Below are 18,289 nucleotides of genomic sequence, written 5' to 3'. Positions count from 1 at the left end.
GTGCTGTATGGTTAAACTGTAATGATAAAGCTGATTAACTGCTGTTATGCAAGCACAAGGGTACATCAGCTAATACATGCTATTTGTCTTAACTTAGTTGTTTTTTTCCTCCGGTGTAGTATCACCAATTGTTTATGACTTACAACTAAAGCAGCTCATCTTACGTGCTTGCCATGGGGTCGCTTTGCAGTGATTCCCCTTAACCTGACATGTGATATTGCATCAATTAGCCAAAACCCCTTGTGACCTCAGCTTCTTGTTTTCAAGTTGCAATTGTGATTTATCAATTGAATTCCTAGAAGTAGTATCTCATAAACGCTGTTTTTAATAGTTTATCAGTCTAGGCACCTGAACGGGCACTCACTGCAACAGTTTAATTTCTGGAAAATCCATGGCTCCCTTACATCCAGTTTTTCATACACATATGAAACATAGGTGTTGTGAAGAATGAGTTTCATACGTCAGTGTTTTCTTCACTGGTGTCTTTAATTCCTGTGCATTGGACTCCAAATAACTAGCAGTGTTACTTTGGAAGAATTTCACGCCAGGATGACCATTCTGTAGTACTGCTCTTACTTGGGATAGAAATGTGAAGTCCTCTAACAACAGATTTTTGTTTTTCCAAATATGACAAACAATATAACTATTTTGATTATCTTCCTTTAAATTAATATTCAACAGCTATACAGGGGCAGGGGTCGGAACATGTCTTTCCCATAGCTTCCTATCTCCCAGTAGCCCTCTTGTCACTTTATCTCCAGATACAGACATGGTAGTATTTTTCAGACAACTTTTCAGTAAGGCTATAGTTTCTTAGCTTTTTAGTAGTTCTGCAGGTGTTCAGTACCCATTTTAAAAGCCTCTTGACTACAGGCAAAACTTTCCCTTGTAATAGTAGTGAATTGTTTTTCTTAACTTAAACAAAAAGCTTAGACTAGTGATTGAAAGTCTTTATGATGTACCTTTAAAATCTTTTTTTTCATGTGGTTTGCAAGTGTCTACTTTCTTTGATGATGGATGTCCTAACTGTTTTAGTGGGTTATACATAATAATCAATATCCCTTTATCCACACAGTTATAATATAAATTTAACTTCTGTTAATATTTGTTATTCTATATTTAAAAATCTAATTTGTGGCAAAACCAGCTGAAATAATTAGTTTTCTTTTTGTATAGCTCAAGACTGTTCATTCCCATTTGCTAAGTGTCCAGTTTAAAAAAAAAAAAAGGGGGAAAAAAAAAACAACCCAAAACAACCCATGCACCACCACCACCAATAAAAACCAAACCAAAACCCCCATGACTTTTAGCACTGGGGAGATATAGCACATTTCTGCTCCTTTGAACATTAAAATAAATTTCAAATATTTCTGTAATGGATAGTCTTTAATGTATCACAGATGCTCAGATATCTGTAAAGGAATTGTACTTCAATGTCTGTAAGGTGGTGGGTGTGTGGGTGTTTGTAATTTAAGCTTCTTTTTTTCTTTTCTTTTTTCCTTTTCCCCTAATGTTATGGAATCTGATCTTATTTTGCAAAGGATGCCATTTGGCTGATGTGTTTCTTTAAATTTCCCTTTGCTGTACAAGTTGTGTTAGGGGGACCTACCACAGGCCAGATGATAGGTTTCATTCAGCACCTTTTCATCCTCATTAGAGCAGAGAAAGGTTATGCAAGGATTAAACTCCTTGTATCGCGTTTAAAAAAGCCTGTGACAATACAGTGTTTCCATCAGTGCCATTGTACTAGTGTTACCTATATACCCTTGTAGGAACTGCTAGCTGAATTTGACGCAGAAATTAAAAAGAGAGAATGTAAGTTTCAAAAGCAGACAATTTAAATGAGTGACTTAGTTCTGTCCCATGAAGTTAAGGTAACTAATTTTTAAACTGTTACCCGTTACTCATAGAATGAATGTGGTTATTATAATACCAAGTCACTCCTGTGTGAAACACATGAAAAGATGACTCTGTTGTTATTGCTGTTTTTCCTCCACTTATGTATTGAGCTAATTGTTTCCAGGATAGCAGGAAGCAGGGGTATTTGTGATATGCATCTTAATTCATAGTGACTGGCTTTTTTCCTATACAACCAAAAAAATAAATATATAGGTCTTTGAAAGGCTTGTCTCATACTTGTAAGGCTAGTAATGAGTAATTCACTCTTTCAAAAGCTGTATTCTCTGCTTGTACTGTCTTTGTTAAACATCGTCTGACGTTACTTGGATGGTTCTCTGGTGCCTGTGTTCGCTTGCTTCAGCAGTGGTTTAACTGATAATTCAACAAACTGAGGTGTATAGGTAGAGGGGGAAAACCTCTCACATGAAACGAACTGATAGCACTGGGAGAAGCAGACTGGCTTTCAGAAAGGGGGCTGGTATGCCTAAAAGATTGGCAAGTTTTGTGGACCGATGGGCCGAGGCCAGTTATGTGAGGTTCAACACTGCTCAGTGCCGGGTCCTGCCCGTGGGTCACACCAGCACTACGGGCTGGGGGCACAGCGGCCGGGACGCTGCCTGGCCGGAAAGAACCTAGGGGTGCTGGCTGACTGCGGCTGAGTATGAGCCAGCGGTGTCCCCAGGTGGCCAAGGTGGCCAACAGCATCCTGGCTTCTATCCTAAACTGTGTGGCCAGCAGGACCAGGGCAGTGACAGTCTCCCTGTGCTCGGCACTGGTGAGACCACACCTCGAATCCCGGGTGCAGTTTTGGGCCCCCTCACTACGAGAGGGACGCTGAGGTGCTGGAGCGAGTCCAGAGACGGGCAGTAAGGCCGGGGAAGGGGCTGGAGCACAAGTCTGGTGGGGAGTGGCCGGGGGAGCTGAGGTTGTTCAGCCTGGAGAGGAGGAGACTCAGGGGGTGGGGGTGTAGGTGGGGGTTGGTCGTCTCCCAGATAACAAGTGATAGGACAAGAAGAAATGGCCTCAAGTTGTGCCACGGGAAGTTTAGATTGAATATTGGGAAAAAAATTTCTTCACTGAAAAGGTGGTCAGGCATTGGAACAGGCTGCCCAGGGAGGTAGTGGAGTGACCATCCCTGGAGGTATTTAAAAAACATGTAGATGCAGTGCTTAGAGACATGATCTAGTGGTGGGCTTGGCAGTGCTAGGTTAATGGTTGGACTTGATAATGTTAAAGGTCTTTTCCAGCCTAAATAATTCTATGATTTTTGTCTAATAAAATAAATTACTTCTGCCTACTTCACCTTGCCAAAGGCTTACTAAGGTAGCAAAAGGTTGACTGGCCATCAGTGTTATCCATGGGTTCTTGCATCTTGAAAGTTGACACAACTGGAGTTTAGTTTCTGGTTTTGTTATCTTGCCTTCTTGATCCTTCTTTAAAGGATGCTGCTGTAGCAATGGATGTAAAAACACTGTCGTCTTGCAGTCTTCACTATAAAGATATCATGAACAACTGCTGATGGCTCAGTATGAACAAAGGAACCACAACTGCATTATACTTACTAAATGTAAATTTGCACATATTGCTTACTCTGTGAGATGCAGTGTAACTCTGATAGTACTTCATAAGAAACCTTTAATCTTTCAAATTTTCAGACCTGAGTGCTTGATTAGATATCTCTGTTTCAGTTTCCAATGCTGCTTGCAGCTGTATCTGCATGTAATAGCTCTCAGTAGGCCTTATGTGCTAGAAACTATTATCTTTTTCTTTCTTTCTGAAACATACTATCTATATTGAGTTGTGTATTTTGTGTGTGTGTATATATATATATTATTTGCACCTGAATTGGTGGTGGAGGTGTTAAGCAAGGGAAGGAGAGGTCATACACAGTCATTTCCCCTGTGTATTAGTGAGGCCAGCTGCTGGGGAAACCAAGAAGTGACTGAATAAAAAACTATAAAAGGAACTTTAGGCAGAGATAGGAAGGGGTAGTGTGCAGGTTTAATGTTAATGTAGGTGATAGGTGAGGACAGGAATACAAAATGAATGTTTAGCAGTAATGTGGGAGTAGAAATATAAATAACAGCAGAGGTTATAGCTTATGGGGAAGGCGTTTTAAAGTGCTTTGTTGATGTAATGCTTATACCATGCAAAATGTTAATTACAAATTAAAAAAAAAAAAACACAAACAAAAGAACCACCCCAAAAAAATCTACACAACTTTATTATTTTGTTTGATTCTGGAGCTGATGCTGTCACTTCAACTGTATAAGGGCTCCGGATCTTCTAAAAAATTAGGTTATATCAGGCTGTCATTAGAATTCTTAATTCTTATTTTCCTCCTTTCTAAGGTGAAGCTGCTGACCAGAGAACAGGAGGCCCTCAAAGAGACTGGAGTGCAAACACCAGAAGCACAGCAAACAGCAGAATGTTTTTATTCAAGACTGGAGGAAGAAAATAAGTTCAATGATTTTGTTGCTGTGAAAGATACTTGGTATTGTACAGTTTTGATTATGATCAAAATAAACTGCTTTTCACAGACTCTACCACTCCATAACACTTTCAGTTTACTTTTCCACACATACTCTTATTTTAGCAACAGCTTGGGATAGTGTACGTGAATTAATTGATCTAGTAATATGTATTGTTATGACAGAAAGAGGTAGCAGTTTGTATGAAATATTTCCAAAGTTGAATGGATCCAGGATAATTCTGCTACATTTTTTCTGGATGTAACCTGTCTCACTTTAAAAATAGAATTTTATCTTAGAATTTTTAATGGTTCAGTGGTACGTTCTGCCTTTACTGCAAAAAGGAGTAAATATAATGAAAAATTTAGGTCATCCCACTTCTAGAGTGTGCAGCTGGTTTTGGGATGTCATATTCCACATACTTGGCTTGCATCCTGTAAGTCCAGTTGCGTTCAGTCACAACTTCATACTTTCTCAAGCTGCTACAAACAGGTTGTGAATATAGTGACTGAAAATAACTCATTCAAATGAGAGTATTATTGGGGGTTTTATCTTTTATGTTTTTACTCATCGCTAATTCAACCTTAAGAAACAAGACTTACTCATAGTTCAATTTCTGTTTCTTCTGTTTTATTTTAATCCTTTATATCCAAAAATTTGGTTATATTTTGAAAATTTACATGTGGGTCAATTTCATAGAATAAGAGCATTATACAGCTATTACTTGCATGTCTCCTTTTTTATTTACTCTTAGCTTTGAGTTTTCTATAGGTGCTATTCAGTGGCTTTTTTTCTAGTAAGTTGCTTCTGTCTGATTTTAAACCTGGCCTCTGTTTTTGTGTGAGTGCATGCTCAGGAAATTAATCTGTGCATGGAAACTGAACATTCAAGGAAGCATTTTTGTTCCATGGATTCGTACAGTCTCATACCTGGGCCATAGCTGTCTTTCAGTTGTTCAATTACTGTGAAGAGTATTTTCAGTATGGCAAAAAAAGTGTGTTGAATGGAGTAGCTCACCTATTAAAATATGAATAATCCTAAAAAATCTTCAACCTAAATTTTTAGGATCACCCTTATCCCATAATTAGGTGAAATACTGTTCTTTGTGCTAATCACAAACTTAAAGTTCTGTGATAAATTGGAGTTAAACTCTCTGCAGTGGTATAAGAAAGATTCAGCTCTGGTTCTAAGTCCAACTAAATAGTGGCATTCTTAGTTTGAAAAACAATTGCAAAAGACCTCCTCACAACCTGTTCCACTGACAAGCGGATATTGATTTCTGTTTCCACTGTTTCTGACAACGATTCTTTGAATTTGCTCAAACCAAGCTAATAAAGTAAATCAACAGTACTAAAAAATAATGTGCTTGTGTGGCTTGAAACCTCACTTGATTTTGTCTCTCTGCATATTCTAGGCATGAAGAACTAGCTCATGCTGCCAAGGAAAAAGATGTGATGCCAGCTTCAGTGAAAGAAGCCCAAGTCAGACAATTTAAAAAGTTGAAGCAGCAGATTAGAGAACTGCAGATGAGACATAAAAGTCTGGAAGTTGAGCTGTGCAGAAGAGAATGGAGTCACAATGCTTGTTTAAGAGAGAAAGATGCTCTTATTAGAAAGTGAGTAACTTGAGTTATCTTGTTTCATAAGCTGCGATGAAAAAAATTCAGAAAATTATACTTACTGGTTTTGTGCCCAACTTATGTGAAAAGTTCACAGTAATTCATGGTTAAACATACCACACCTGGAGTACTGTGTCCAGTTCTGTCCTTGCAATTGAAAAAAGACACGGACCAACTGGAGAGGGCCACAAAGATAATCAGAGGGCTGGAGAAACCTGCCCTATGAAGAAAGCCGGAAGGAGTTTGCTCTTTTCTCCCTGGACAAGGTTCAGGGGGACCTCTTTACAGTTTTCTACTACATAAAGATGGCTACAAAGAGGATAGAGGCACTTGTTTCACAAGGAGCGATGTGGAGATGACAAGGGTCCATGGTTACATGTTGCACTGGGAGAGGCTTCATCTCAATGTAAAAAAGAATTTATTTTTTGTTACAGTGAGAACATCTGCCCCAGGGACATGGCAGAGTCCTCATCTCTAGAGGTTTTCAAGACACAATTGGACAGAGTACTAGATAATCTCATCTAGGCTCCCTTTCCCCTGAAAGTTTGGACCAGATGATCTTTTCAACTTGGGCTGTTCTGTGTTCTATATATATTAGTAGTAGTGCAAGAAAATTTGTAGAAAAATGTCAATATATGCATTATAAACATTAGTTGTATGATTGACATTATCAAGAAACATCTCCTCAAGATTTAACAAGAAAATGAGGTCACATGGAAGAGAAAGTATCTGAGAACCTAGAGGAGCAGCAACACACCATAAGAAAAGAGCTTATTCATGACCAGCCTGGAAGGAGGCAGCTGCCAGTCCAAGGCGGGCACTGGAAACTAAAGAATTGCTTAGGTGGCCTGCATTTTGTATGGGTGGAAATGCGAGGTTTGCAATATGCATTTGGATCATGAAAAAGTCCCTCTGAGCTCCTAATTTAAAAGGAAAAAAAAAGTTATTGAACAGTTTTATATCCAAGATTGCATCATGTGCTTTGTTAATTGTCTTAAACAAGTATGTATTAACATGGGAATGGGGTTGTTCTTGTATGTAGACTTCAAGAAGAAATTATAGCACTAAAACCAGGCCAAGATTCTCATCTGATCAAGATTTCTACAGAGTCTGCCTCTAAAGAATTCCAAATTCAATCAATGCATAGACAGGAAGAGAAGTTGAGGGCACAGCTGGCCAAATTTCAGAAAGATGCAGAATGGTAAAGAAAGCTAAGACTTTTGTCTAAAGTAATTTACAACCAATCATAAGACTATCCTGAAGTCCTGACAGCTTTGTGTTTTAAAAGCTCAGCCATGTAACCATTTAACCTGTCCTGAAAGCCCTTACATTCTGAATATGAGGTTTGTCTCATTCTGTGCACCTCCTGTCTCATCTCTTTTTCCACAGTGTGTTTTCGATGTATGTATATGCAGCAGCCTTTGATCTTAGGAATTTTACCCTGACAATCCAACAACTTTAGTTCCTAGCTCTTTGTATCTCATTTCCTTTATCAGCAAATTGGAAACATGCTGTGGATGGTATTGCTGAGAGTGGAATTGGTGTTGAAGAGCAGCTCATGCTGCTTGAACTGAGGGGATCTCCAAAGCTGATTCTAAATACCCATACAGATGAACCCTAGGAGACTGCTGAGCTCTAAGCAATTAAAATGCTTTTGTCCAATAAAATACTTAAGAGTGTGATAGGATAGAATAGGTATTTGGAGAACAGAACAAGGAAAGAAGATGAGGACAGCAAATGAGGCTGAGATTAAAAAAAAAAAAAAAACCAAAACAAAAACCTCAAAGCAAAATGAACACCACCACCACAAAACCAAACCAACAAACAAACAAAAAAAACCCAACCCAAACCATCCTCAGTATTTATCCTGCTGAAATCTCAACAGCTTTGCTCTGTGTATTATAGATATCAACAACAACTGTCTCTGGCAGCTGGGCAAGAATGGATTCTGGAACACAGTAAAATGCAAACAGAACCGGACTGGCAGCAGCTTTGTGAGAATGTTGGAAGTAATCTGTATCAGAAATCAGAGGAGCTAACCCAAAGCCTGTCTTCAGCAAGAGAGCAGGTAAGAATTTGAAGTTAACACTGCTTAGGAACTATCTGTTGCATAAAGACCTATGGAGTTTTTCCATCATGGTGTTTCTCAGGGGAGGCATGACTTCAGTCATCCTCAAAAATCTGTAAAACAGTAACTCTGTATTGTGCACAGCAGTTCATCAAATATATTTGATCAGAGATCAGATTAATTTTCATGGACAGTCTCTAACAGCAGCATTTTCTCCCTTGTAATGAAGTCAAGTCAGCTTGAGGGGTGCCACTGCTTTTCTCTTGGCATTGTAGCAGAAGAAAGCTCTCTCTGAGTAGGCCCAAAAAAGAGTTTCAGATCACAGTACCACTTGAATTCTATCAAGGGAACTATATTAGTCCTGGAAAACTCAGAGTAGTTTTGCATGGAAAAAAAAATATTCTTAATTTGTGAAGTGTACAAGCTTCTGTTTCTGAAAAATGAAATACATGCTTATTGTTTCAAGACTGTTACACAATGGGCTAACAATAATTCCGAATGACTAGTTGCCTAGTAAAGTCATGGGTGCAGAGGAAAAACTTGTTTATTAAGTTCAGAATGGAGGCATTTACTCTGGTGTTTTATTTTACCATTGTCTTCCCAAAATGATTCATAAGCATCGGTAGGTGTAGCATAGGAGCACATCTGAAAGATGAATTGACATTGTCCATTTTACATACAGAAGATGAGACAATGAAGCCAAATGATTTTTTCTGTGAAGGTGTTTTTTGTCAGAGCCAAAACGGATATGCTTTAAGTCCTTGTCCTGTGATTTAAAATATCTGTTTATTTTCTTCTTTTCTTTCTTTTTTTTTTTTTTAATCTCTACACCCTTTGTCCTTGAGATACTGATGTCCTGTGCTTTCTCTCCCTTCCTAGGTTGAAGCTGATCCACAGAAAACAGACCACAGGTTGCATGAAGTGAAGACTGTTCTTTCTGCTTTGACTGCTGAGAGAGAACAGGCAATACATGCATCCTTTAATCACAGTACTTTACCTGAAGGGGAGAAACAGGTTAGGCAACACTTAATATCTTGACTTGAATTAATTCACTTTGAGATGACAACTTTATGGGGCTTGTTTCCACTGGACTTTTTGTAAGCAGTTCATGTGTTTCATATGTTTAAATCAAAATATAGACATATCTAGCCTGGAATCCACATAGATCAGGTGTTACAGGCTTCATTATGGCCCTGATCCATTCCTCACTGGCAAAAGGAGCAAGCTGGATGTAGGCATTTGCTCCAAAACAGGATAATGTACTGTACTGTCATGGCACGTCAGAATGGGAAGAATTCATTTCTAGAATGTTCCTGAGGAAATTTAGGGTAGATTTTGAAGTTGTAAAGTTAAAATTTTGAGGCAGTGCTTCAAAATATCAATTTGCCAGATGTGTAAAATAATGTCTTTTATTTTAGTATCACAAACTAGTTTTCCTTTCATTGCTGCTTATTAAAATGCATTTATTTTAAAAAGCCATTCAAAATTGCAAACGTAATGCTGGTTTGAAGCCGTGCAGAAGGATAATTAATTGCCAGTAGAAAATTGTCTTTAGTAAAGGAATGAAAGTAGAGACTGTCCTGCAGTGCACCCTACTGGGCAGCTAGATGCTCAACGGTGAGCTGTTAAAAGAGTTGTTAGCAGAGCTTGCTGGTAAGAAAAAAGCAGTATCAAGCAAGCCTAGTGGTTTCTGAATGCAGAAAGTGTTGTATTCAGAAAGATACTTCCTGAAAACAATTTTTATAATAAGTTAGACAAAAGTAGACTGCTAGCAAAAACTTACTGTGGAGCAAGTTGTTTTTCAAATTTCAGTTCAAACTGGACTGATTTGCATATTGATTGTTGAAATACCAAGAGAATCAGAGTGGGAGAGGGTTTCTTCCTTTACTGTTCACCTTCACTGTTGTCTTCCACTGTAACTGCCTGTACTATTCTTGGCCAGACTTTGTTTTCATTGTTACAGTTTTCTTTGTGTTAATATACTCTGCCTTTGTTTTGCGCTTTTGGCCTGTAGGATAAGCAGTACCGATCTCAGCAAAATAATTTTTGTCTCTGATTTTTGTGAAGGGCCATTGTTTAAAAAACAAACAACAACAACAAAACCTATTATTCTTACTAGAACCTTTTCTCTTAATTTTTCTGTACAAAATGAATTGTTAACAAACAGAGGGGGGAAAGTGATTACAAGTTTAAAATAGATTCCTTAAAGAAGGAATAGTATGTTGTCTAGCTTCTGGTTTAGACAACTGAGGCAAGAAAGATTAAAGTTTAAATATACCCTGGTACAGTATCTTGAGCATGCAGGTCCTTTCTTCACATTGGTCTGGGACCCCATCAGGGTGCTAGAAATATTGCAGTAGTATTACTTGGCCTTTAATTAAGCTTTAATTAAGCAACAGAGATATGAAACACACCAGCCTGGAAAATCTTGCTTGTATGACTCGCATTTTGAATATGACTTAGGTCATGTCTGCGTAAGTGGAGCATGCTAATACCATACAAGTGCACAGATAGGAAAAGATTGCTTACGGTAATTCTGGATGATTATGCAGTCTTCTGTCTAGACCCTTTTCCACTAGCAAAAATCTGGAACAGTTATATTTCTCATGTTCATGTGTGTGTTGCAGGTTGAGATCAGGTTCTGGGCCCCAAAATTCAGACAGGCTTGGGTGATGCTTCACACCTTTTCAATCTCCCTTTCCCCTCTCCTCACCTTAACAGCCTTGGACAGATTGTAAAAGTAGAATAAAGATTATCCTCATCTTCTGCATACTGTGTTCTGTTAGGGTAGAAGGAGCCACAGCAGAAAGAGGCTGTAGGGCAGCTATTGTTTTCACGACAGAGGAATTTAATTTGAAGGCCAGTTAGTATTCCAGATCACAAGCACAGAATAGACTTATGACTGGCAAAAAAAAGAGGACTGAAGAAAGTGGGGAATGATGGAGAAAACAGAAAAGGAGTAGTGTTTGAGGCTGTGCAAGGCATAAATGTTGAGACTAAAGTATTTTGCTGACATGTCCTATGCCCAGGGCCTCATGGATTGCCTTTCCCTCTCAACAGGCAGAACTGCTGCTTTGCAACAGTTTAAGATTAGGGTTGTATACAAAGAAACAATATTGGGGCTCAGAAACATGAACTAGCAACATTTGATACAAATATTCCAGACGCATTAGATGGTCTTTTCCTTCTCAAAAACATCTGGTCTGGATGGTCTGCCAATTAGGATTGATTTAGTGTATATGCCACATTTGCAGGGCATATATAAAATATGTATATGTTCCTGTACCAAATAGTATCTGCATCTCTTAAATGGCTAATGACAAATGTTTCCATCAGCTAAAGAGGATTTTACAAGGGTGGAATCTAAACTCTGCATTCTTTCTTTGGATGAAACCACAGTTAGATTAGACTGATGGCAGTGTAGTGTAACTTCTTTAAAAACATTTGCAGTCATGCTTTGAATGAAGAAATGGCAGAAGGAAATAATGTCAGGACCCTAAAATCCTGGTCTTTATATCCTATTGGTTCTGCTAGATTTTTTTCCCCAAGATTGTACTAGAATTTCAAGTGACCAGTGTTCTTGAATCAATGTCTGGGTGTTTGTGGTTTTTTAGTCATATTTGTTTTTCTTTTTCTTCCCTCCCCAAAGTTGCAAATTTGGAAATTAAGGAGGCACTTGAGAGGAAGCGTTTCTGTATTTGTCCCTTTCCCTTTATTTTTCCTAAACATATGTTGCAGACCGTTGTCAAGAATTGGATTCTGGAGCTAGCAGCCTTTGTTGTAACAGAATAAAGCAGTTCTTAACATGTGGTCTAGAACGTTTCCCATTTTGTCCTGATTAGGCCATCACTTCATTCACGCAGGAAAAGCTTTCCAAACTAAAACGTCAAGATAATCTTTAAGGCTGTGTGCAACCCATGAAGAAAACACTGAGTAATTTCAAAAATTTGAGGAAAAGACTGTTTCTGGGACGCATTACTCTGCAAGCGAGCTGCTCATATTTTACTAATATAAATTTATTTTTTTTTACAGTAGTTAAAGCAGCTTTGGCAACATGGATTTTGTCAGCCTCTTCAGTTCTGGAATAAGAATGCGTCTGCTCATCAATTCATACTTCCACCAATATAATTCCAAAAGTCAGTCTTCAAGGCCTTTGTGAAGGCAGAGCTTCAGTCATTTTCTGACGAACATTCCACTTACACTGTTTGCTGTTGGCTTATCTGTAACTAATGTGCAAAAGGAAGACACTGCTACTTATTTTAGAATTGAAGTGCTTAGGGGTTTTCTAGATGTTGTCCATTGCCTGGGCTGTCTAGATGTAATCCATACACTCCTTCCCCTTTTCCACATTAGCAAAGGATGTCCAGCCTCTTTGTGTTCTTGTGAACAAATTATTTCCAATGACACTTTCAAGAATTTGGCAGGTCAGAAAGAGGACTTCTGTTGAGCCAGTAAGTTCTTTAAGAAGATGAGTTACCTACATGTGGTGGAGAGAGAGAGACAGCATGCTTCAGAGAGCAACAGTGGTAAGGCAGAGCCACCTCTGTGGTGTGCCTTCTCCCCCATCTTAGATTCTCATCATAGCAACTTTTTCCCTGGCAAATCCCCAGAATAATCAGATTTCTTTCTTTTCTTCCTATGGTTCTTTTCTCCCAAGTCTGTTCGTGGATTGAAAGTATTAGGATCTCTGTGTTATGTTGTGGAGAGAATGTGTGTTGCTCATTAATGAAGGGTTGTTATTGTGTTGTACTTTTTATTTTACAGATACTTCAGTATGATGGTGAAAGTTCTCTGAGCAAAGAGATTCCTAATTTGGAAATAAAAAAGCTGCAGGAGCAGAATGCCAACCTTCGGGCTGCTATTGCACAAATGAGGAAAGAAATGGAGAGTCTTGATGAGCAGACATTGTCCTCTCATCCTCCAACAGAAAACAGACAGCTTGCAGAGCAAGGTGACAGCTCTTGCCACAGAGCTCTTAAGTTCAGTTAAGGAAGTGTAGCAGTCGTGGTCACAACCTATGAGGGCTACCCATTCCATGGGTGTGTAAAGATCATGATTGTGTGGTTCTCAGGATTCCGCAATACACAAGTACATAGAAGTCTGAGATTCTAAGAATTCCTTTATTACAAATTACTACAAAGCTATTATTAACAAAACCAAATACACACACACACACAGAGTAAGTCACTACAAAATCACCACTAGGAAAGCAAATGTCTCCCTCTCTCTCTCTCTCTCTCTATATATATATATATATTTTGAAAGAGTAAAGCAAATATGTGTATATTACAAGTATTACAGAATTCTAACTAGTGAAGCAAGTAGATGGAATCATAGAATCACGGAAGGGTTTGGGTCGGAAGGGACCTTAAAAAGTCCATCTCGTCCCAACCCCCCTGCCACGGGCAGGGACGTCTTTCACTAGACCAGGTTGCTTCATGCCCTGAACAGCCTAGCCTGGAACACTCCCAGGGTTGGAGCATCCACAGCTTCTCTAGGCACCCTGTCCCAGTACCTCACCATCCTCATTGTAAAAGATTTTCATAGGAGAGGTACTTGAGCCCTCTGGTCATTTTCACGGGCCCCCCTCTTTAACAGGTCCATGTCTGTCTTACACACCTTTACCTGTGCTCATGCCTATAAATATATTATGTGAGATGTTACTGGTATGACATTCACCCAGCTGCTCCCAGAAGTGGGGCTAATTGATGATGGGGGGAAAAAAGGTCTCACTTCAAAGATGGTTCACATCACTGAATCCAGAGACAGCCCGGAGTCCCCAGTCAGGGTCTGGTCTGTCTGGGAGATTGCATGCAGAGTAGGTCTTGCAGAGGGGCTCGTTTTGCATAGGTAGTGAGTTAACTTTTTATACCTTTTTGGTGTAGATATGTAAGTGGGCACAGGGCATCAGTTCCAGGTACAGTTTTTGCCACCCTTTGTTTTCCTGGAAGAAAGTTCAGTTGTCACAGTGTCTTTGTCCTGCCTACTATGGCTGAGTGCTAAGGAGATAACCTTCTTTGTTAGCATGTTTACTGAGTGGCGTCTATGTAGGCTCTGTCAGGAAAGTAGAAATTAAAAACCACCTCATTATTAAAAATATGTAAGGCTTTCAAATGAATCCCTTTATCAGATACTGTCACACATTAGGTGATTTTTAGTATCTCTTAGAAACGTTTCAGCATATCGTGTCTTGCACTCGCATTTTTACTTTTTTTCATTATCCTTCATGGGAAAGTCGAAGCTGATAACATAAAAAAAACTCAGCCCAAAACTGCAGTAGGTATGTCCATTACAACTAGAAACGTTTTGTAGTAAATTTCTGAAAATTTAAGTATGGTTTTGATTGGATCTCATGCAGGCCTGTTTAGAAACAAAACTAGATTTTTTTCTTCATAAACATTCTTGTGACTTTTGGAGATCTGGAGAAGAGAGGAAAGGATATCAGCTGTAACTTGGCAATGAAGTAATCGGCTCTGATTTGTTTTGCGTTTTTAAAAGAAGAAAAGGCAAGGTATAGCTTTTTCAAGGAGATTTTTACTTCTGTGGAATGAGTAGCCCTGTGTTTAGCACCTTTTACAAGTTACATAAGTGCAGGTAGATAGCTGCTTTATATATCTCTGTGCCTCATCCGTGTAAACATATAATTTCTAATTGCTTCAAACTATTCCGGAGCCACCATGCATTGTTTTCTGTATTTCAGAAAAAATAAGATGGGTTTGGTGAAAGGCATTTTGTTGTACCAATTGTTCTGCTGTCATTATGCTTCTCTATTTTCATTATGCAGTGAGACTGATCTGTGTGTTACCAGTTTGCAGAATTAGTTTTAAACTGTTATTTGTACAGTAGAGTGAAATCACAAGCTAATTAAGTGTGCAGGCATTTTTAGTAAATAAAGGTGTATTCTAGTTTTGTTGATAATGAGACATTAATAACCAATTAAAGCAAGACCTCTGTTAATTTTAAAGAAAAAACCGAATTCAAGCATGTTTTTTTGTCACAGGCAGATAAAGTTAGTCCACTGCTTTTTGAAGACATTACAATCCAGTAAGTAAAAGATTTATTGCTGCTAGAGTTTAGCAGCATCCAAGAGAAGCAATAATCTTTGTCACCTGAAAAATGTAAGTTTTCAGAAATGTATCATCCTTTTTTTTTATGGCTGAAATAGTTTATTCAACTAAAATAGTCTTTCTTATATTCTTTTAGAAAATGTATGGAGATTATGTTCAATCACTAAAAGAGATGATAATGTTAAATCTGAAATTTTTAAGGTATAAACTTGGAGAGGCACTTCTAGTTTCTAGCAAGTCATCTGTTCTTTCCCCTGACTTGTCCATATACATCAGTATGTTCAAACTCACATTTTTACTGGAACTAAAAGAAGAATTTTTCAGGATTAACTTCCATTTATTGCTGATTTTTTTCAACTGTGATTGAAAGAAGCTACTGTGTCTTAATTATTCTTGTTATACTCAGTATTGCCAGTTTCCCAAGAATGATTAAATAATGCAGTATTGGGAGAAATAAAAACTTCTCTGTGCTCCTTACCCATGAATCAACCTTTGTAATGCGTCTTCTCTAGTCACTTCTGTATTTCGTAGCTGGCTGATGTTTGCATATGGTGAGACTGTACTATTTTTTCTATTTCTTCAGCTCTGTTTACAATATATCTACTGAAGTGGTATACATGTATATTAATGAGACAAAGTTTTGAAGGAGCTGTTGCTATGAAAGCCTAAACTCTGTATAAATACATATATATTCATATTATACTTTTCTTCTCTTTTAGGTTCATTGTGCACAAACAAAATTTCAGCTGGAACCACTCTGAGCAGTATCAAAGTTGGCTCAGCTAACCTGGATTGTGTAGAAAACCCAGACACAGAAAAGGTATGGAGAGGTTTAAACTACCTACAATATCTGTATGCATATGTATGTGTAATTAAATACACTGCATATTATTTTTGATTGAATAAATATTAGAAACTGAAGCAATAAATGCTTATGTGGTCAATTAGTAATGAGTATAAGTTAGATAAGATCCAGCAACGTGGTTTTTTTCAGCCAAACTTTCTCTTTCTAGGGAATAAATTTTGACTAGTCATTCCCTGGCACAAGTCACTCCCGATATTTCAAAGCCCTTCTTGATTTTTTTCTTTTCCCCCTCCACTTAAATTGCTAAACTGCTGTGTATCACCTCTTCGAGTTTTCCATTGCAAACCAAATTTAGTCTTTTTTAAAAATACCATTAATCCTTCGATACGCCTTGTAATCAGGTGGATGGCGATGAAGCTGCAGATGCCGTGTCATTGCTGGGCTCTGACGAGAAGGTCCTGCCAAACCTGGGCTGAGATGGACGCGCAAGCGGCACCGCTCGCCGGCCCGGGGGGGGGGGGGGGTGCCGCTAGGGGGCGCCGCAGCTTCGCCGGCCCCGGGCACCGCGGAGGGGCCGATCCGCGGGGTCCCGCCAGGCACGAGGGGACACTCCCTTGCTCTGGGAACGTTTTTACTCAGTTCCAGGTTTTATAGGTGTTGTCCCCGTTGTGTTGTTGAAAGGGTAGGAACGATATCGGCATTAAAGTGTGATGGAAGCGTCTCTCGGAAAAATAATAAAGGCATTGAAAACAGGGACAAATATCTCATACTACAGATGTGCTCCCCTTCCAGTTTCCCAGCAAGTTTATGGTGTCATAAACAGAGTCTGAAGTAAGACAGATAAAGTACAATTAAAAAATAAGGGGTTTCTAATTTTCAACTAATCTGTAAAATCTATCAATATCTGTTTCATGCCTTAATCTTACTGTTAAGACACACCAGTGGCTATCTAAGTTAAAGAAAATTTAAATAAAGCTAAGTAATAAAAAAAGATGAGAGGTGCTGACTACATTAAAAGCTAAGAGCTTTAAGAACTGAAGCGATATCAATTTTTAAATAAAACTTTGGAGCCTTGTGTGGAAACATGCACAACCCACCAGGCACAGAATAATTTTTAATCTTAGCTGTATCTTTTTGCTGAATATAGAAGATTTGTTTGTTCCTGGTGTCAAATTATATTTAGGAAACCATTGTGTGCCAGTATAGACCACACAGATTTATTTTTTCTCTTTGGCCACTTCCAGAAGTAGGTGAAAACTGTATTTTATACCAACTATACTTTTCTGTTGCAGAAAACGTTTTACAAACTACTGCCCAAGATGCATCTCATTTTCTTCGTGTTTCTTTAAGTGGGGATGGAGCCTTAAAAGAAAAAGTAGAAAGCGGCTTTGCCTTGGAGACAGTAAGATAGGAACTGAACATTCTTTGTGCCAGAGGTTACTCCTTTGCTGCATAATGCTAAACTGTAATTGAATGCTCAGGGCTGGGTATTGAGAACAAGAACGTTTTTCAGGCAGTGATATGCATCTTCAGTGTGAAATGCTCAATTACTTGTTCTTTAAATGTATAGGCACATAGGAAATAGCAGATGTGCAGGCCAAAACTTGAACAAAATGGTGGGAGCTGTAGTTACTGCTATCTTCAGTGATGTTGAACTATCATTTCCTGTCTGTTTCTGCTGTCTGCTTTGTTCCTTCTTCCTTGGTTCATAACAAGCCTTCTTAGGCACAGACCAGCAGCTGGAAACAGTCCTGAGAATATCTAACAAACAACAGGCAAAACTTCATTAGAATTCCTTACTGGATTTTCAAAGTGCTTATCTTTTAATGTTGTTCTACACTGTCTATGAGCTTCTTACATTTATTAATTGCATGGTAAGGATGTACTTAAGGCCACGATGAATTACAGTCAAAAATATTTCTAACTTGGGGAGTTCAGAGTCTGTTGAGCAAAAATGATAACTAAACATGGGGATGTAGATGTGAAGTCAATAGAGAGAGCCATAGTGATAGTTTTCTTTTTTCCATTTAATGTAACAGTGATTCTGGGACCATAACCTCAAAAAGATAGACTCCACAGCTAAAATTTAGCTAAAGAACAAGAGGAAAGCTTACAGTGGAAGCTAGTAAAATAGGCATGTAGACTTTTGCATGTATGTGTATCAGCTCTGAGGAGAGTTTTTCCTCCCACTTTCTTTTAGTCCCTGTTGTTTCTGTGTTTTCTCTCTTTTGTATTGTAGGGTTTTACTCTGGACATGGATCTAAAGGTAAAAAGATTTCTGACTTCCACTCCTAACTCTACACTTTATAATCTGTCACCTGGAAAAAAACCCAAAACTTCTAATGCTCTTGAATGCTTTTA

General features: G+C 38.5%; 1 protein-coding gene across 1 annotated transcript in view; it reads left to right on the top strand.

Moving 5' to 3' along the window:
• The window catches only part of CCDC57 (coiled-coil domain containing 57), a 43,039-nt gene that overhangs the window by 8,295 nt on the left and 16,455 nt on the right, over window positions 1-18,289 (top strand). The window contains exons 3-9 of the mRNA XM_040582303.1: window positions 4,251-4,393; window positions 5,785-5,985; window positions 7,894-8,056; window positions 8,936-9,070; window positions 12,821-13,007; window positions 15,843-15,943; window positions 18,168-18,194. Coding sequence (XP_040438237.1) covers window positions 4,251-4,393; window positions 5,785-5,985; window positions 7,894-8,056; window positions 8,936-9,070; window positions 12,821-13,007; window positions 15,843-15,943; window positions 18,168-18,194 — 957 coding nt within the window. The remainder of the gene's footprint in view (window positions 1-4,250; window positions 4,394-5,784; window positions 5,986-7,893; window positions 8,057-8,935; window positions 9,071-12,820; window positions 13,008-15,842; window positions 15,944-18,167; window positions 18,195-18,289) is intronic.

The sequence above is a fragment of the Falco naumanni genome, chromosome 1 (assembly GCF_017639655.2).
Source record: "Falco naumanni isolate bFalNau1 chromosome 1, bFalNau1.pat, whole genome shotgun sequence".
Classification (NCBI taxonomy): Eukaryota; Metazoa; Chordata; class Aves; order Falconiformes; family Falconidae; genus Falco; species Falco naumanni.
Note: the sequence above shows the minus strand (reverse complement) of the source record. Positions and strands in the feature narration are given on the sequence as shown.